The following is a 21,074-nucleotide window of genomic DNA, read 5'->3' as shown; positions in this document are numbered from 1 at the left end:
ATTTTCAGCACTGAGGAAAATAATCAGGAGCCAGTATTTTCTTATTTGTGGTAAACAGAAATTACTTTTAAGATTTAAAAACCTGACATTAAGAGGCTAGATTACGTTGGTTTTTATAACGTGCAATGCTAAATATTTTGAGAAATTCTTGGTTTCAGTGGCAGCCGTCTCTAATTGCAAATCGTGCTTTGGGTGGAACAGGACAGTGGGTGGCCATTTCCCTGGGATCTCAAATAGAAATGATGATTGCTTACCAGCAATGAATAACATATTTGGATAGAAAGAGACCCTTGGCTTTATTCCTAAAGGTTTTGTCTACTTAAGTGTTTAACCTTTTTTGATATCCCCTCAAAAGAATCCCAAATATGTCTCAAATTATGTCAAAGGAAAATTATATGGACTAGAGCTCGTGTTGGAATACAAGGTTTACTGTAGCATTCCATAGCTTTTTTCTTTTTTCCTTTTTAAAAAACATATACCCAGCTAAAACGATGAAATAAAAAGGTAAGGTCTAAGAAACATAGGTGAAATCATAATAAAGTACATTTTCTTTTATTGACATAGAACATATACTTCAACTTTAAATGCTGGCTCTTTAAGAAAAAGTTTCTCCTGGTAAATATGCATAACCGTTGCCCAAAAATGTACACAGTGTTTTCCCCAAAATATTTGTACACATAGTGGTCCACTTAAGACCAGCCCCATTATAACCTACTGGATACAATGTGCTCTTAATTTATAAATGGGCTACCCTCTGTATATAAAATATAAAGGCATGTATGTTACACATACAAAGTAAGAAGTAGAAAAAGGAGATGGAAAGAAAAAAGTGTTCTTCCCTATAAGATCCAGACAGAGATTCAGTGTAGTTAGTGAGATCATGTAAAATGTACTCGTAATTTATAAATGGGCTACTCTCAGTATATAAAATAGACAGGCATGTATGAGATACATACAAAGTAAGGAATATAAAAAGGAGAGATGAAAAAAGAAAGAAAAAAGGGTCCTTCCCTGTAAGATCCAGACAGCAATTCAGTGAATTAGCAAGACCACGTAAAATGTCTTAAGAGTTTCAGTTTTTGGCAATACCTTTCCGCAGAACAGCTAAGCTATGAGAGTACTAAATTTCCGTTTTAAGGATTTAGGAGACGTTTCCATTTAGGCATTCAGTGAAGGTGTTGTGGTCTCCTTACTGTGCAGAAAGGAGGACTTTTAGGGTCTGTCAAAAAGAAACAACCAAAAAGCCAATCATTTGTAGCTGCTTGGTAATCACCTCTTAATCAAGTGTGTGTGGTGCACAGAATCATCCCAGACCTCAGCGTTTGACTATGTTTGATGAAAGACTCCAATGAATGATCTGAATTCTTCCTAGATCTCAGAGGGAATGGGGCAGGACGTGATGGCAAAGGAGGGGTCAGCCCCAAAGGTGGCTGGTCCAATCTTAACTCTTGAAGTTAAAAAACACACCAAATGTTTCTAAAGCATTCTTTCTGCTGCATTTTCTTTATTTCAAGCCACAGGTCTACTTGGAGGGTCATGCAGCAAGTGGCTTATAAATAAAATCAGAGTCTATGAATAGTGTCATCACATTAAGAGACAATTGTTGGATTCTCTCATTAGGCAAAGAGCTCGCATCTTTGGAATCCATGAGTTGGTATTATTTATGGGATACCTGAAATGGGGGACAAAAACCATACATATCAGTAACAACATACATGCAATTCAAGAATTAAGGCAATGAAGACTATTCAATCATTTATGGAGCTAGCAATTCCACATGATTTCTAAATACTGCTTCAGAGTTAAAATGCAACAAACATAAGTAGGCCAATTCCAAAATTAGCAAATATTAACACTACTGCTAATTGTTTACCCAGGCAAACAACTCCCACAGTTCTCAAATCTCAGCATATGTTACCAAGAAAGAACCTAAAGGTGGCAACCTTACTATTTGGAAGCCTGGGAATTTGGACAAGTAACGTACCCCTAAGCTTAGAGATAGGCTATATGCCTCAGTTTTCATAGAGAGCAGGCCTTTTTGTCCTGTCATGGTACCAAGACGAAAATAGGAGGAAAAAAAATCAGTAAACCATTCATTTGCGAGATCTTTTTCCCTTTTCCAAATCATCATTAGGCAGCCAGAAACACGGAGGATAATGAAAAAATAATAGAGCCTTCCCTAAAACAGCATCTAAATTTCTTTATAAATCTAAATAATAGTTCTAGAAATATTTAGACTTTTCCACCAAACATTCCCAAGAAGCAGAAAGAAAATGGACACCTACTACTTCCGTACAGGCTTATGTAAACTGAAGCCCGCTGCAAGGTGTCAAGAGCTAATACCTGTATGAGGTATTGTTTTTATGGAAGCAGATTTGAACACATTTATCCTGAGTAGGAAAAATATGGAAAAAGGTAATCTAGTTTTAAGTTCTCATGCAAGGAACCCATAGTGCATCATTAAAAGAAAACCTAATGTTCTGCTGAGGTCAATAATTTTCATTTCATATTTACATACAGCTCTAAACCAGTGATGTCCGTGAGGTTCAGGCTTGTCTGGTTTCTACAAGTCAGGTGTTTCCTCCATATCAAATAACTTTACATTTTGTATGTTAAACCCAGGCCACCATCTGATTAATTAAGAGAAATAATTTAAGTCTTTCCCGCATTATGACACTTTAAGAGACATATAACTTTCTTGGTAACATATGGAAGAAGTCATTGTCATTTAAGCCCTTCTACTTGAAGAAAAATCCAGCTACTATCAGGAATAGCTTCTAAAAATATTATATTCAAATTACACAGGTTATGCAATGTATTTTACAACATGCTGAGCAATTTTACATTTATAAGAATATTCCAGAAGTTAATGTGCAAAAAAATAATTCAGTTTTAATTTCAACTCCAATTTACTTTAGCAATCATTTTTAAAGCTCCAGTTCACAAAATACAGTCTTGCAACTAAAATAAAAGTGACTATTGGGTTTCCCCACTTCTAGAGTTTTCCAGAGACTCTGCTCAGACATACTCTGGCTGAAAGTCTTACCAGAACTGAAATATTAAGACGCGCAGAGCAAACTTTCGGAAGCGTGACCAACTTCTGGACGTTTGAAAGCCAATGCAAGGAATGTCAGAAGTATACTTTAATGGTCATCTGTCACTCTGGAAAGTTCTCTCATGTAAGCATTCACAAGACTACTTTGAGGCCGGCTTAGTGCTGCTGCCGCCAGCAGAAGGTAGCCCCTCAAAGAAATTGTTGTTTACTAAAGAGAATTAAGCAGGGTCACAGTCTTCAATTCTGACTGCCCCAAAGATTAAGTGGTCTAACTAATTAGACCTTTCATGGAATTTCCAGGTTCCTAAGCACAGGGAGAATGAAAAACACTGAACATTTTCTGCTGAGTTATACACAAATACATAAGCGCTAACTAATAAAATGGTCTAATTTAAAGAGTAACTGACCTGAGATGTACCTTGCTCCGATTAACATTACCATGCTACTCACTATAAAAAAGCCCAAGGGCAGACTACAGAAGATACTAGGGTCACCTGTGGTCATCCAAGTAGGAGGGGATTCCAGTCAAGCAAACCAAAAGAGAGACACATAATTACAATATTTGTGTTAAGAATCACATGACAGCAAAACAAAATAAGTTATAAAAATAGTATATTCATAAAAGCTAGCAAAGAGTTATTACTTTAAATCAAAAATATAATCAATATCGAAGGCTTATGACAGTTAACAAACAATTCAGATAGCGTGCCGCAAGTAGCCAAGAACGTAATACATAGAGACCCACGTAAGCCTTCACTGGCAAAGCCACAGAGAGGTGATGGAGAGCTTTTTGGGAGGCTGTTGATTTTAGCTTTCTCGATTCTTCACCCACAGATACTAAGTGTGCAATCCAATTCCCCCAAGATTCGGAGATCCTGTAAGCTATTCCAGAAGAGTTCTATTGCTCTGGTGAAAATGAACGTCAAACCCTATTTTTGCTAAAATATTCATTTTTATCTTATCTTAATCCAAGTTAGGTAACATATAGTGTAGTAATGATTTCAGGAAAAAGATTTGGTAGTTTTGTTTTCTTTTATAAATAGAACTTGCTGTGTAAGCAAATGTACCTGACAATTAATATTACTGTAATTATACACTAAATTGTATGAACGGATCAATCTATCTATTGGTCTATCTTTTTATAGTAAACTCTACACTCAACATGGGGCTCAAACTGATGACTCTAAGATCAAGAGTCACAGGCTCTACCGACCTAGCCAGCCAGGTGCCCTGTGAGTCGACATTTAAAAAAAACTGCTAGGGCCCCTGGGGGTCTCAGTTGGTTAAGCGGCTGACTCTTGGTTTCGGCTCAAGCCGTGATCTCGCGGTTTCGTGAGTTGGAGCCCCACATCGGGCTGTGCGCCGATGGTGTGAAGCCAGCACGAGATTCTCGCTCTCCCCCACTCTCCGTCCCTCCCCTACTCATGGTGTCTCTCTCTTCCAAAATAAATAAACTTTAAAAATCAAAAAAAAAAAATTTAAAATACTGCCTGTGGATGCCTGGGGGGCTTAGTAGTTTAAGTGTCTGACTCTTGATTTTGGCTCAGGTCATCATCTCCGGGTTCATGGGATCCAGCCCCGTGTCTGGCTTTGCACTGACAGCACGGAGCCTGCTTGGGATTCTCAGTCTCCCTCTGCCCCTCCGTTACACTCATGTGTGCTTTCTCTCAAAATTAAAATTGCCTGAGAATATGGTTGTTTTGATATTTCTTAACCTGAATTCTCTCAAAACCCCTTCCGTTAAAGAATATTCTTTATACACATATGGTTTTCTTGAATTTAAACATTATGTATCTATAATAGTTAATGCTCTTTATAAAAAAAAGCATATTCAAAATTAACCTCTAAGTGTTAAGAATATACAACCACTGGATCGGCTTTTCTTTGTCTTTTTGGGAGAGGGTTGTTTTCCCTTCACCTTGTATTTCTTTCCCCTTAGAAGGTAGATTAAAGAGGGATATAAGCCATTCTTCCTCATTTTACCGTTGCTCATGTTATTTTTCAGATAAAAACAAGGCTTCTTTTTGTTTCCACACTTGTGGAGACCACATTTCCATTGGATTTGAGGAAAGGGAAGGGATAGTCTAGTTCTTGTCGAGCAAGCCATCAGTTACGTCAGGTGTTGCTTTTTTTCCCTTTCGTGTTTGGTTAGTTAACACTTAGTTCTGAGAACTGACTTCCTGGCACGGCTACAGTGAGTCCTAGTCTGTGAAGAAGGCCCTGGGCACTTCTTGCACTCACAACTCCTTACCAATTCTGGTGGAGCCGATTTAACGAAAATACATCCTTTTGGGTGACTGATACATAGCTCCAAACACAGTGATTATTTGATAGCTGTGCAAACTGCATTAGAAATTAAGAGAACATACTATTTTTTCCATAAATGAAAGCAACTTAAAGAGGATAAGAGACCAGGTAGTAATTCTAATATCCTTTCAATATATTAAAATAGGGTTCTATCTGTACTGTTAGTATTTTTCTTAATTTCTTTTTAACATTTGTTTATTAATGAGAAACAGAGAGAGATAGAGCATGAGCAGGGGAAGGCCAGAGAGAAGGCGAGACACAGAATTCAAAGCAGGCTCCAGGCTCTGAGCTGTCAGCATAGAGCCTGATGTGGGGCTCGAACCCACAAACCGAGAGATCATGACCTGAGCTGAAGTTGGACGCCTAACTGACTGAGCCACCTAGGTGCCCCTGTACTGTTACTATTATAAAGGTTATTGATACATAGTTATACAGCTTATACTGCTTAAAGAAATATTATTAGTGTGTCATTGATTGAATATTATTATTCTGATTTAATATACAGCTTAAAGACTAAACCTATTATATACATTAGAGTGTTCTTCATAAATCTACTAAAAACATTTCCAAACTCTGGCTTAAAATCACTGCAGTCTAACTGGAACAAATAAAAAGTGAAAAATCTAAAACTTTCAAAAAAATCAAATTACTTTTATGATCAATGCTAATAGCAGAACTAAAGAAATCATGTAATTTTCTTTCATCAACTTTTTCTTTCACTTTAAATTTACTGACACTAAGGTATGCAAACAAAGTGAAAGTGATCAACTGGTTTTGTGGGAATTTTGCAATTAAAATTTTATCTTCAGCTGCTAGTAAGGAGAGTGTATGTGTGTGTGTGTGGGGGGGGTCTGTGTGTGCCACAGTCTGGTGCGGGCAGGTACAGAGGATGATTGTCCTATTAAAAAAAAAACAGGGCACCTGAGTGGCTCAGTCAAATGTCCGACTTCGGCTCAGGTTATGATTTCATGGCTTGTGGGCTCGAACCCCATGCCAGGCTCTGTACCGACAGCTCAGAGCCTGGAGCCTGCTTCACATTCTGTGTCTCCCTCTCTCTCTGTGCCTCCCCTGCTCACTGTCTCTCTCTCTCTGGCTCTCAAAAATAAACATTAAAAAATAAAATAAAATACAATGAGTCAAAGAAATCATAAGACTCAACTTCTCATTAGCCCCTGAGAAAGGACATCTGGGAAATAAAATAAATCAGGGCGCATGTCAATTGTATCCTGCACAGCAGCTAGCACTGTGCTAGAAAAACACTTATGACTGAGAGGTTTCATTATAAAAGGTCTCAAAATTGCAAAAGGTGTAGTTACAAAAGCTTCCCCACCATCTTGGAAAGGAAAGTGTGTCTAAGAACAAAAGACTTAAAAAGGATATGAAGCTTCTTTAGGACAAAAACCAAAAGCTTCAGGTGGGGGAGCCCAGGACCGGAAATACAGATGGTTCCAGCAAGCATCTCCAAAAGTGGTTCTACACTCACTTTTGGGGTCAGAAGGCAGGTAATAGTTCATTTATAAACTCTTCTCTACTCAAGTGTGTGCTTCAATATATTATTGGACATCATTGTATTCATTATGTTCTAAATCTTGCATTTAGCAAACAGATTAAAATACTATGGCATATTAAAGGCATGTTCAAGGCCGTTTAATTATCAAGTAAATAGTAACCTCAGCTTAAGGCTGTTTACAACTAAACGGTTTACTTCAGCCCAACACCTGCCTACTTAAGTGATTGAGAAAACTGGTCCTCTATTTTCTGCCAAGAGTATTTCCCAATCTATTATGACACTTCTTATTTACTGTTTGGTACATTTCTTCTTCTCTGAGCCAATGTACATTCACTAAGAACTTGGAATCAGCCTAGGAAGTAGTGAAATACATTGAGAAATTAACATAAGTTTGGGTTGGTTCAGGTCCTGAAGACAGCCCCCCAAAAAGATAAAAGAAGACACTAAGTGAAAAAAAAATAAAATAAAAAGAAGAATCTATTTGATTTTCTTTTTCATTGAGAAGAAAGAAATAATTTTACTTTTAGAAAACTAAGTTATCCATTGAAGTTCCAGGAATACGCTTAATAAGGGGGGAAAGGCAGGACAGAATTAAGTTCGTATATATCAACCTGATAACCTACATCTTTAAAGTGTTCTCAAAATGTTAGACACTCTGGACAGAAGACACTGCTTTTCTTCATAGCAGCCTTGCTAAGTGTAAATGGTTAATACTTAAACAAGCTATTTAACATACTAAGGCAAAGCGGCAAGAATAATAAAAACATTTTTACCACTTTCTGAAGACTGAGTTGTAACCCAACCCACTGACTTCATCACAGCTTTCTTCCATGTAGAGTAACGAATTTCACTTTCTAGAAATAGAAGGTGAGAAAAACATACGTCTGAAAACGAGTTTACTGAGATATTCTACGCACCATACTTATGTTCACTCAGGGTTTTGAACACACTTGTTACATGTATTAAAGGAAGCCTCTTGCATGGAGAGCACGGGCGCTGGTACCGGCCAGGGACTTGGAAAGACACCTGCCTGGAAGGTGAAGGGGCAATTCAGCATGGTGTACACGTAAAGGGAGACTGGGACACAGGCCACTCACAAACAAGTAGATGAATTAGAAAGGGAAATACTATTTGATGCCTTTTCTCTTTATCTGGGGGTTTCGGTGGAGAGATCTGGGATACATGGTATACTGTAATATGGAAAGACTAGAAGAATTATTTTTGGCCTAGCCAAAGGACTGACCAAGTATTGATTTCTCACAAGATTCAAATTACATTCCTGTGAGACAGGATTTCTTTGAGGAAATGCACGATAAGAGGAGTAAACAAAAATGGCCCCTGGTGTGTCCACCCACGCTGCACCCCTAACAGGGACCGGGCGTGAAGATGTCCCTGTCAGGCCGCCCAGCCTTTCTGCAGCACCTGAAGCCTGTGACACATGGGTGACACTGCTCAAGTATCACTTGTTTCAGACAGCTTTCCAGGACCCCGCTACGCCCCTCCTCTGTCTTCCCACAGCCCCTCACAGCTCGGGCTGTCAGCTACCACAGTCGGCCGGCTCGGCTTTGCCTGCCTCTCCTGCAGGGCGAAGACCTGGTCTTGTTCAGCTCTGCAGCCGCACGTCGGGCCAATTTCTGGCCTGTACTCAGCTCTAAACAAAGTTTTTCTGGAGCATGAACTGTTTACATGTAGATGGCCATCATGCGATGTGCGTGTGTGCACACGTGTGTTGTGGGGAGAGGGGTCGGAGCTGACGTAACTGGCCAACTCTGGGCTCAGGTCTTAAAAAACAGTGAGGAGGGGCGCCTGGGTGGCTCAGTTGGTTGAGCCTCCGGCTTTGGCTCAGGTCAGAGCTCACGTTTGTGGGTTCGAGCCCCGCGTCGGGCTCTGTGCTGACAGCTAGCTCGGAGCGTGGAGCCTGCTTCTGGCTCTGTGTCTCCTTCTGTCTCTGCCCCTCCTCCTCTCATGCTCTGTCTCTCTCTGTATCAAAAATAAATAAAGCATAAAAAAAAAGACTCCAAAGTCTTTGTGCCCAAGCTTCATTTAAAAAAAAAAAAACAGTGAGGAAGGCTCTCTTCAGAAAACAGGAAACTCTTTGTACAAAACTTTCCTTGCTCAAGAGTGGGATTAGCATCGAGAGACCATATACTCACTCTGAAGACTGTTTATTAAGGAACGGATTTTTGTCAGAAGTGGAAAAATTTTTTGAACTCCACATTTCATGCAACATTAAAAGTTAAAAATTACAGACAGAATATCAGACTGTGAAACACGTTTCTGCATCAAGTAACACGGTGTACCGTCTGCCTAGAAAATTATTACTGTTACAATCCATTTTCTCTTCTGTGGAAAGGAATAAAATAAGAAGCGCTGGCTTAGTCTTCCAGAAAATTAAACACAAATGCGTTTGGAAGCTTATTTCCCAGTAGTGTAAAAGCCACTTGGATGCTATTTTACACGTAAGTTTTTAAAAAACTTATAAAACCAAATTCAATATTGTAGCAGGATTCTCGCAGAGGCGTGACACCGAGGCTTTTCTTTCCGGGAAGCAACTTGATGCGTGCTGGCACCGCTCAGCTGGGTTCGTACCCGAAGCACTGAGCCCCGGAGGGCACGTGGCGGAGTTTAATGTATTTTTTACTTCTCTGTCTCCCATAGATGGAAACACACAAACACGCAGTCTGATTAAGTGATCTCACGTTACCAGGTCGTGAGGGATGTTGTCACGTATGTGTGGAGCCAAGTTGCCTTGAGAATCTTTTTTTTCATTCCTTAGGGAGGGGACCCTATCACAATATATAAAAAAAACTTATTTTTATACTCATATTTATTTCAATTTAAGAGATGCACAACTATATTTTAATAAAGGTGTCGGTCAGAGCTTGGTTTGTTAGAGTGAATCAGGTATTTAAGGCTCGTGTATTTACATTTTCGCTACTTTTGTCACAGTAGGCCTGCTGTGCTTAATTGTTATCAGAATGTCCCTGAGCCCAGCTAATCAGGTCCTAAAACTAGGCCACTGGCCCCAAAGACGACGGGTGCAGTGACTGATTGATCTCCCTTCTTACTTTTAAAAAAGGGAGTTAGGAAGTTAGAAGTGAGGGTCTGGCTGTTGTTATCCTTTTGTATGAAAAGATTCTAAGTAGAAGTGAATGGCAAAAAAAAAAAAAAAGGGATTTGGGAAGGTTTTTTTTAAATATAAGGAACTTTTGGGGTGCTAGGGTGGCTCAGTCAGTTGAACGTCTGACTCATGATTTTGGCTCATGTCATAAACTCACAGTTCGGGAGACTGAGCCTGGTGACGGGCCCCGCATGAAGCATGGAGCCTGCTTGGCATTCTCTTTCTCCCTTGCTCCCTCTATCTCAAAATGAACAAATAAGTAAACATTTTAAAAATATAAGGAACTTTTCTTCTCAGTAATACTAAGTGTACCCCAATATGCTTGGTGGCAATCAAAAATAGTAGCATTTGCTACTTCATTCAGTGTCTTAACTTACAACTAAACGGAAAGGCAAACTCTCTCTCACTGAGGTCCTCTCCACAGTATACCACTATATTTTTATTTTTTTTTTAATTTATTTTTAAGTAATCTTTACAGCCAACGTGGGAGCTCGAACTCACGACCACAAGAGCAAGAGTCGCACGCTCGACTGCCTGAGCCAGCCAAGTGCCCCTAACTTTTCATTTTGTAAACATACCCTCAGCATTGATCTGGGGTTCAAACCGCTCCATCGTAACCGCTGACAAATCCTCGGGCTCGAGACTCCAAACACCAACCCCTTCTGCGGCCCCTGCTGCCATGGCGGCTCCCAGGGCAGTCGTTTCCGGCATCGAGGGCTTCACTGAGGGAGGAGGGCAACACCAACAGCTTTCAGCATCTCTGCAGTGACATATGCCTAAAAACTCACTTCTTCCAAAAGAAATATTACTTTTGGAATTTCAAGGAATGAAAGCTTACTGACCTACTGGGATATACAGAATGTCCGCTTGGAGCTGCATAAGAATTTTGTTGTTGGTCATTCCTCCGTCGACCTGCAAATGACTGAGCGGAATCCCACAGTCGCGGTTCATGGCATCCAAAATCTTAAAGAAACCAATGCAGAGAACATAACTAAACTACTACTTCATAGGAACATCTCTGCAAATGGCAGTCTTCTGCTCAAGAGCTTCCCAGAGTCTACAGAAAAAAATTTGGATTTCCTGTCAGAGAAGGACAGATATCATGTGTTTTCACTCATATGTGGAACTTGAGACACTTAACAGAAGACCATGGGGGAAGTGAACGGGAAAAAACAGTTTCAAACAGAGAGAGAGGAAGGCAAACCATAAGAGACTCTTAAATACAGAGGACAAGCTGAGGGTTGATGGGGAGGGGTGGAGAGGGGAAAATGGGTGATGGGCATGGAGGAGGGCACCTGTTGGGATGAGCACTGGGTGTCGTATGTAAGCGATGAATCTCGGGAATCTACCCCCAAAACCAAGAGCACACTGTATACACTGTATGTTAGCCAGCTTGACAATAAATTATATATATGTCAAGAAAATTTAGATTTCTTATTCTGCTCTTCCAAGCCTTCCTTCATCTAGACACACCAATCTTTTCTCTCACTCCACCTCTGCCCTCACCCTTAGGGCCGGCCATGCCAAACACCTCAATTTTACACCCTGGTTTCCTGCCTCGATGCCTATGTTTGTGCTATTCATTTCCTTTGACTAACATGTACCACTCAGCATCTCCCCCCCAAGTATAAAACATCCAGCACCTGGTGGATAACAGGAACTCAGAAGGTAATGACAGCAGGGCGCCTGGGTGGCTCGGTTGTTCAAGTCTTGCATTGGGCTCTCCACTGTCAGCAGAGAGCCTGCTTTGGATCTTCTCTCTCCCTTGCTCTCTGCCCCTCTCCCACTTGCAGGCTCTCTCTCTCTCTCTCTCTTAAAAATAATAAACATTTTAAAAAAAGGTAATGACAGCTAAGAAAAGTGGACAACATTTGTGAGCAGGGGAGGAGCAGAGAGAGAGAGAGAATCTCGAGCAGGCTCTTCAGGGTCAGTGCAGAGCCCGACGTGGGGCTCAATCTCAACAAACTGTGAGATCATGACCTAAGCAGAAATCAAGAGTCAGATGCTTAAACCGACTGAGCCATCCAGGCGCCCCTTGGTATTTAATACAGTTATGATGCATTTAATAAATGTTCAGCATTAATATATAATTTGTTTAAAAGTGATAAAACCACGTTAAGCACAAGAAAAAGGCACATATTATTACCTCCCGGGTTTGGAAACAAACAGCTTCTAATGCAGCGAAAGCAATATGGCATTTATTGGTGAACTGAGTGAGCCCACAGATGATCCTAAAAACACACACAAAGAATTGTAAGATTAAAAAAAGATCTGTAAGATTAGAGTGGAGTAAATGAGTCATCAATCTGAAATGTCCTGAATATGGAAAGGTTGACCTTGGTAGATACAGATGTTCAGGGAAAAAAATGCACATGAAAAAACTGGACATAAACGCGAAGCAGCTTGGGAAAGTCATTTCGTCCGCAATCCTGCATGCACTTAGGAAAAAGTCCAGGATCCAAATGAACAGATGACAATAACGTAGCACCAAATCAGAATTCATCTGGAAGATGTCCCTTGTGCATAAATTACAGATGCCTTGAAGATAAAGGATCACGACACTGACACAAACATGGACATGACAGGTAGGGCCTTACTGTCAGATGATTTGTAACTTCTTGGAACTTAAAGGTTCTGAAGTTACGCTCTCCAAATAGACCAGGTTTCCTCTTTCCTCGACACTTTAAAATCATTGAAGATAGGAAACTAAGAACTAAGAAGTCATTAGCGACTTTAGGAAATAAATCAAGACCCACAAAAGCATCCCTCGCATGCAGCTCTTACCCTCTGGCACTGGGCTCCCAGTAAGGGGCATACAGCCCTGAAAACGCAGGGACGAAATAGCAGCCATAAGAAGTGCCTACTTCTTTAGCAAGTTTTTCTAACATTAAAAAAAGAGAGAAAAACAAAAATCACTCTAATATATTCTATTATTTTATTCAATAAACACAGCTGTAGAAAAAGTTAGGTTAGGGCTATGTGTAGCACTAAGCGGGGACGGGCGAGAACCAATTGCCCCGGGCCGGATACCGCCACTACAGTGGACCCCCGGCTGGAAGTGAAGGGACTGGATCGCTTTCATTATGTGATGGTAACTCATTTCCACTATTTTTATGGTTGTTGACCAGAAGATGAAAAAGTGGCCTCCAGGGTGCCCCGCAGTCCAGAATGTATTTCTGATGATCTCCCCTTCAGGCTGAAGTAAACGAGTAGAGGAAAGAGCGGGTAAATGAGATCAAATAATTATCCATAGATGGAAAATTGCCATTTCACTACTTAAGTGATGGGTGCTAGAGTTTTAATGCTCACTTTGATATAAGAGGTAAAACGCCTTCTCATCAGATAAATGTAACTGGACCACTTTACCTACAGACTCTGGCAATCTTTGCTGTTGGGTTTTACACTTGGGTAATTTTTATGCCCTGCCTTGCCAGTTTATGAATAACTGCCACTATTTATGTCAGTTTGTTGTTTTATAAATCTTCACAAAATGGTCTTTTATGTATAAATCAAACTCATAATAGGCATCCATTTAATTTAATGTCACATATGGCTCAAATCACAAGTATTGACAGAAAGCAAAGGTAAAAATGTTCATTATTTAGATTCTAACTCTTTGATATAACATACTCACCGATTTCCTCTGAGCTCTTTATAATTCCAAGATTATCTCTTAGCCAGCGAATAACAGCACCAGCTATAGCTACAGAGCCCTGAGAAAGAAAAGGAATGCGAGAAAAAAATTTATATTTTCACTATAAAAAGATTTTATTAAGCATTTCCCTATGTATGACACTACAAGATGGATATAATTTAAAAGTTTCAACGTTGGGGCTTTTACAAATATCATAAACTAGGTCTATTAATGCAAACATGGTTTTATATAGGTCATTATACACATTTTTGCATGAGCTAGGGAAAAGAACTAAGCCCTCTAGCACACCCTTGGGCCTGTACAATCTGTTGTTCTATGTACTGTTGCTAAACTCCGAGGTATATTATCACCCAGAAAACATTCCCACCTTATCCACCGAGTTATCAGGAGAGGCCACATCAAAGGGGGTTTTCAAGTCCATTTGCTGTATCTAACAGTATATTAAATCAAGTAACAACAACAAAGGTAGCAAAGAAACTAACCACAAAGTAATTATTCAACAAAACCACTAAGGCACGGAGCAGGGTGGGGGGAGGGAGACGGGGCTGTGGCAACAAAGAAGGAAGAAAACATGGTTTGGAGCCAGATGAACAGGCTTTGGGTCCAAGTTCTAGTTCTAGACCGCCATGCGATCTTAGGCAAATTAGGCTTAGTGAGCCTCCGTTCTGTCACCTAAAAAAACGATGGCGACAATAACAACACCTACTTAAACTACTATGAGGATTGAAAGGAGAATTCAGGGTAAGGTTAGTACCAAATGTAAATATTACCTTCACCAGGTGTTTATGTGTTAAAAAAAAGTATAATCCAAATTCCGCTGACTGGTGAATGGACAAATAAAATATAGTGTATCCATACAATGGAATATTATTTGCTCGCATAAGAAGGAATGAGGTTCTATAACATGAAGCTCAAAATGATTCTGCTAAGTGAAAGGAACCAGTCACAAAAGACTGTGTGTGATCCATTTTTATGAAATGTCCAGAATAAGCAAATCCAAAGAGACAAAGAGTAGATAAGTGGTTGCTGAGGGGTTGGGGTTATGGGTTTATTCTTTGGGGTGAGGAAAACGTTCTAATGTTAGATTGTGGTGATGGCTGCCTGACTGAATATGCTTAAAACCACCGAACTTTATGCTTTAAAAGGGTGAATCATGTGATAGGTGACTTATATCTCAATAAAGCTATTATAAAAAGATCTTGAGGGGCACAAAAATTTACCAGCAAAAAACATTAGAAATTCCTAAAAAAGTTCTTTGGTTCTGATGTTTCACTTCATTCAGATTATTAATGTAAATTCCTTCCAGAGTTACCCCAAACCCAAATATCAGGTGATATTAAGTGCTGGAAGCAGAATGGTTTTATCTGTTGCCTACCTCCCTGTCTCCAGTTCAGTTAAGTGAATTACAAATGGTCAACCCGTCTTGCTGTCAGTTTCCAGGATGTAAACAAACTAGACGTACAATATGTTGATTCATTCTGTCATTCATAGCTTCTAGGACAAGTCACTATATGTTACTGCAAAACTGCGGAACACTGCGACTGTCCTCTTTATACACTGGCTTTGTAGCTATGAAAAATGACTGAGGGAGAAATATGACATTGCTGTGCAAACTTAACCAGGTTGTGAATACGGGGAAAAAATTCCACACATACCGAGGTACGTAAGGTCGGAGAGACTCTAACCTACCGTCTCCTTCTGGCAAAGTTTTCAATACACTTGGTAACTTTGATATGTTATATATTTAGGTCCTTCGTGGAACCATTAAGTAAAACTAAGTAAATTTTTATGCTCAGAGAGACTTTAGAATTTTACTCTCAAATTTCTTTCAGAAGCAAAAGTCAGATAGTAGTTGCTAAAGACAAATAAATGGATAAGATTTTCCAGACCAGCGCTGTGCAGCAGAAATATAATGTGAACCACATGTGTAATTTAAGTTTGTAGTTACCATATTAAAAAAAAATAAAATGAAACAGGTTAACTTGATTGTAATATATTTAACCCAGTGTATTAAAATATGATGATTGCAACATGTAATCAGTATAAAAATCGTTGAGGTATTTGATTTTTTTTGCACAAAGTCTTTGAAATCAGGTATATATTTTACACTTACATGACATCTCAATTTGGACTAGCCATCTGTCAAGTGCTCTGTGGCCACATGTTCCTAGTGGCTACCACCAGACCGGACAGCACAATTCTACATCCAATTGAAAACACAGGTGTCCCTACTTATACCCTCAAAAGACACTGGCCATAAATCATATCTAACCAAGAAATGCATATATTTTCAATAGTGTTAGTGAGTAAACTATGACTTTTAAACAACTACTGTGCTACAAGTCTAGCGGAGTGGTTCTGTGGCTGTTTGCTAGTAGAAATTCATACTTTGGGAATCCAAATGCTGATGTACCTCATTTCCATTGAAAAGGCAGGATGTTCGACGCTTAGGTTTTTTTTTTTTTGAGAGGAAGCACTATGGTTTTAGGAAAAGGAATATCAAGGTTTTCATGAAAAGTAATTGGTTGTGAACCAGACGGTATTATTTAGATTCAAACAAAAGGAAAAAAGAATACCATCAAAGCTCCAGAAGAAAATTAATTTAAGTCTGGTCATCAGGAATGTACAGGAGTGTTTAGCTGTAAGTGAAAAACAAATGCACTATAAGAAAATAAAAGGTAGGTTAAAAATACTTATCTGAAAGGAGACTATAACTTTGGTATCAGGATATAAAACATGGTATTAGCTAGCCTTCTAAAAAATTAATGAAAAATGAGAGAAACCTCCAAATTCACAAAAGATGTGGTCTTCGGAATTTGGAGGCAGGGGATAAAGTGGAAAATGGTATAATGTTTTCAAGATGGGTGGGGAAAAAGAGTACAGGAACAGAAAGCTAACATGATAGAATGTGACTGTCTACTTGCTATCAAATAAGTTACAGCTAGTCACGTCCTAAATATAAAGATCCAATACTTCAGTGCATCATCTACAGATATGAACGCACTCTAAGACTCGACCTATGGGAAAGGTGAACTTAAGGCAAATGGTTGTACCCTAAGAACGACATAGCAGAGATGAGGGGTATAAAGAAAAATAAATGAGGGGCGCCTGGGTGGCTCAGGTGGTTAAGTGTCCGACTTCGGCTCAGGTCATGACCTCACAGTTCATGAGTTCAAGCCCCATGTCAGGCTCTGTGCTGACAGCTGAGTCTGGAGCCTGCTTCGGATTGTGTCTCCCTCTCTCTCTAACCTGCCCCCACTCATGCTCACTCTCCCTCTCTCTCTCTCTCTCTCTCCTCAATAAATAAACAAATAAACATTAAAAAAATGAAATGGTGAACAGGACAAGAGGAATAAGTCACTTAAAAACTAGATAGATACATAGCCTGGCAAGTGGAAGGTTAAGAAACAGGCTATGGGAAGAGTGATTTAAAACAATGAAGTAGGGGTGCCTGGGTGGCCAGTTGACCGTCTGACTCCTAATTTTGGCTCAGGTCATGATCGTAGGGTCATGGGATGGAGCCCTGCATCAGGCTTCCGTACTGAGTGTGGGGCCTGCTTAAAATTCCCTCCCCCCAGCTCACATGTGTTCTCTCATTCTCAAAAAAAAAAAAAAAAAAAAAGAACTAAACTTAAAATGCCATAGCCACGAACAGCATCCGTATAAAGGGCACACTTGAGGATGTGAGGCAGTTATGGCTAAAATCAGAGGGTATGGAGAAAAATTATGTAAAATTAAGATTATCCATAAATTTCTTAAAATTATCCATTAGGCACAGTGAACATTGCTTTCTGTATGTGAAAGTAACATGCATCTCTACATATATAATTTATAAAGTACTAATTTGTATCAGATTACAAATGCAAAATCTAAGTGCACAGCATTTTTAATTGCACAGAAGAGAGAACGGGAACCTAGAGTTAAAATGGGAGACTTTTATTTTTAAAATGTGATCTACATTATTAATAGTTCAGTAACAAGTTAGGGAATTAAGATAAAAAGAATTTACAGCTCAGAAAGTATACTTCCCACAAAGTACACTATTTAAGTCCATAATCAATGTTTAGAGGCCGTGGCGGACAGATTCCTAATTAAGGTGGCCGCCACAGTCCCCACCTCCTGGAGGTCACGCTCCTGGGGAGCCTCGCTCCTTGAGCCTGGTGGGGCTTAGGACACGCTTCCGACCAACAGCGCACGTCCAAGGTGATGGCGCGCATGTGGTGAAGTGCACGTGATTAAGCCAAATAAGATGATCAGGGCTGTTTTCTGGACTCTCTCCTTTCCTCGCTGGCACTGAGAAAGCAGCGGGGGTCCTGTGTCGGGTCTTCCCCCGAGAAGGAACGGCAGGCGGCCTCTAAGAGCGAGGCTGATAGCTCCCAAGAAGCTGAAGCCCTCAGCCCTACAGCCACAGGACCTGAATTCGGCTGATGGTCTGAGCGAGTGGGCGTAGGAGACGGAGTGCTGGATGAGATCCCAGCCTCAGCCGACACCCTGACTGCAGCCTTGTGAGACAAATGCATGCAGTTGTAAGCCAGTTACATTTGTGATAAAGCTGTTCTGCAGCCACAGGTAACTAATAACATAGGCTTATAACAAAAATGAGTATCTGGTTTAAGAAGGATGAAAAACTCAAGCGGGAATCTCAACACTATGATCGTGAATCATAGCAAGGAGATGGCACAGGGGATGTTAAAAGAAATTGAGGGGACATAGCCTTTTCTGAAGCTCCTATTACTTTTTTAAGATTTATTTATTTAGTTTGAGAAAGCACAGGGAGCGGCAGAGGGAGAGAGAGAGTTTTTATGCTCGGCATGGAGCCCGATATGGGTCTCCATCCCATGAATGTGACATCATGACCTGAGCCGAAATCAAGAGTTGGACACTCAACCGACCAAGCTACCCAGGTGCCCCTGAAGGTCATATTTAAATGGAGAAGAAGTGGCATGAGATTTGGTATATAAAGAATACTTATTAAGTATCTGCTACATGGCAGCCCCGTCCAAGAGATGGTGAGCCAGACAGCACCACGGCCTCAGGGAGCTGGCATCCCAGTGACAGAGTGACAGAGTACAGGACACGAAGTCTCAGATCCTAGGCAAGGTCAACTTCAGAAATATTCAAGGCCCCCAAAAGGATTTTCATTTTGTGAAGTAATACTTGGGAAAAGATAAACAAGGAAAGGGAGAAGCGTGTCTTACAGAAGGTGGTGTCCTGTGAGCAGTTCCGCCCACGTTGGGTGTAGAGATTGCTTAAAAATAAAAAATCTTCAGGGCACTTGGGTGGCTCAGTCAGTTAAGCATCCGACTTCGGCTTAGGTCATGATCTCACAGTTCGTGGGTTCCAGCCCTGCATCTGGCTCTGTGCTGACAGCTCAGATTCTGTGTCTCCCTCTCTCTCTGCCCTTCCCTCACTCATGCTCTGCTTCTCTCTGTCTCAATTATAAATAAACCTTAAACAAATTTTTTTAAATAAAAGAACTAAAATCTTTTAAAAAAAGAAAAAGTTCTAGTGAAAGGGTTGGACACATTTATGCCGTTTAATAGGAGTTGAAAGTCTGGGAACAACTCAAGGATCATGTGCCCTGATTCCTTTTCACCGATAATGAAAATAGGAATAGAGATGGTAACACATCAGGCCTAGATGCATCACATGCCAGGGAGCAGGGAGAAATAAAAAGAATTCTCTTGGTGATGTCCACATCCGAAATGGTGAGTTTGCACTTTAAAAAAAATCCCCTCTCTCTGTTCTAGACACAGAGGATAACAGGGCAAAATGTAAAAAGGGAACGAACACCAGAACAACACGTGCTGACTCAGATATAGACAGAAACAGAAACGCCCGACCGAGCAGGGCTGGAGACCGCAAGCTTCTGCTTAGTCTTGCTGTCTGTGTCCGGAGGCAGCAGTGCTGGCCGCCTGGCTCCCCCAGAGGAAAGGGGTCCCAAATGGCTTCAGTGCCTGACGCCAGCGGCTAGGTGGCGCTCTCCTGCTTGCGTAGGGAGAACTAGTGCCCACAAGGCTGTGGCGTCAATACCTGAGACTGGAAGTAAAAGTTACAAGAGGCTCGAATAAATCTTAAATCTGTTACCAAGAAATCAGCAAACAACACTCCCAACAGCTGGAAAAGAATGCACTCCAATCTGACAAAGACTTTAGTATAACTGCTGAACGTATTCAAAGAGACAAATTAAGGCATGATTTCCATTTAAAAAAACAGCCATTACATGATGAATCAAAAGAAAAGAGAAGATAAAAGTCAGGGTATTGGATACCCGAGGGGAGAGGGAGAGGCCGTGGGGGGCTGGGAGGCGGGGTGCACAGGGGTTCCTGCTGGGGGCGGTGTTCCCCAGACCCGGGTATGCTCTTTATCATCATTTCTCAAACTGTACACTGGTATTTTATGTATCTTTCTGTATGTGTTTCATATTTCACAATAAAAAAAGTTTTTGTTTTCTTTTAAAGAGAGAATTTGGAATGTAAGGTATATACAGTGAGTAACTCACTGCAGGCGCAGCGCAGAGAAGCAAAAGGATGAAAACTACATAAAAGAGCAGTTCAGAGACACGGAGGCTGGACTGAAGGGTTCTTACGGCAGCAATGGTAGCAGCGGAGCAGGGTTCAAAGAGATAACTGAAGATTTCCCAGACCTGAAGACACACTTGTATCCAATTTATCTAACAGGATCAGTGAAATCAAATCCAAACCCAGGCACATCAGAGGAAAACTGTAGAACTTCAATGATAAGGAGATGTTAAAAACTCTCCGAAAATAAGCCAGGTTATCTATAAGAGGAACCACACTGAGAACACAGGACTCTCATTAGCATAAAAAATGGCCAGAAGGAGGTCAGAGAGACAAGTGTTTCCTCTAAGATTTTATACCCACTCCAGAGGGAGGGCAAGAGAAAGATAAACTTGGGACACCTCGGGGCGCTCAGTCAGTTAAGCGTCCAACTCTTGATTTCATCTCAGGTCATGATCTCAAAGTCCTAAGATCAAGCCCCAGGTTGGCTCCTGCACTGAGCATGGAGCTTGCTTCAGATTCTCTTTCTTAACCCTTCTCCCACTCACGTTTTTTCTCTCTCCCTCAAAATAAATATTAAAAAAAAAAAGACAGAGCACCTGGGTAGCTCACTTGTTAAAGTGTCTGACTTCAGCTCAGGTCCTGATCCCGTGGTTCATGGGCTTGAGCTGTGCCTGGGGCTGTGAGCACAGAGCCTGCTTCAGATCCTCTGTCCCCTTCTCTCTCTGCCCCTCCGCTGCTCGTGTACACACTTGCTCTCTCAAAAATAAACACTAAAAAAAAGGGCAAAGCTCAAAGAACTAGGGTTACTCCCCCAGATTCTGAGTAAGAGAACTATAAAAGGTCGGCCCTCTGCAAAGAGAAACGGGGGTAGGGTCATGAAAGGTTTCATGCCAAACAAATGA

The 21,074-nt window shown here is 40.6% G+C and overlaps 1 protein-coding gene across 6 annotated transcripts in view; it reads right to left on the bottom strand.

The window, feature by feature from the left end:
• Nucleotides 1-536: 536 nt before the first annotated feature.
• Nucleotides 537-21,074, bottom strand: part of GK (glycerol kinase) — a 72,397-nt gene continuing 51,859 nt past the window's right edge. For 4 of the 6 annotated variants that reach the window (XM_029930047.1, XM_029930048.1, XM_029930050.1 and 1 more), the window contains 8 exons: nt 13,628-13,706; nt 12,778-12,874; nt 12,140-12,224; nt 10,836-10,956; nt 10,572-10,715; nt 7,646-7,726; nt 3,463-3,549; nt 537-1,672 (listed from right to left, as the gene is read on the bottom strand). In XM_029930047.1, the coding sequence (XP_029785907.1) occupies nt 1,662-1,672; nt 3,463-3,549; nt 7,646-7,726; nt 10,572-10,715; nt 10,836-10,956; nt 12,140-12,224; nt 12,778-12,874; nt 13,628-13,706 (705 nt within the window). In that variant the 3' untranslated portion in view covers nt 537-1,661. Of the gene's footprint in view, nt 1,673-3,462; nt 3,550-7,645; nt 7,727-9,018; nt 9,659-10,571; nt 10,716-10,835; nt 10,957-12,139; nt 12,225-12,777; nt 12,875-13,627; nt 13,707-21,074 lie in introns of those variants that run through there. The other 2 variants (XM_029930051.1, XM_029930053.1) reach the window with 2 other exon arrangements.

The sequence above is a fragment of the Suricata suricatta genome, chromosome X, assembly GCF_006229205.1.
Source record: "Suricata suricatta isolate VVHF042 chromosome X, meerkat_22Aug2017_6uvM2_HiC, whole genome shotgun sequence".
Classification (NCBI taxonomy): Eukaryota; Metazoa; Chordata; class Mammalia; order Carnivora; family Herpestidae; genus Suricata; species Suricata suricatta.
This window is presented reverse-complemented; position numbering and strand designations above follow the sequence as displayed.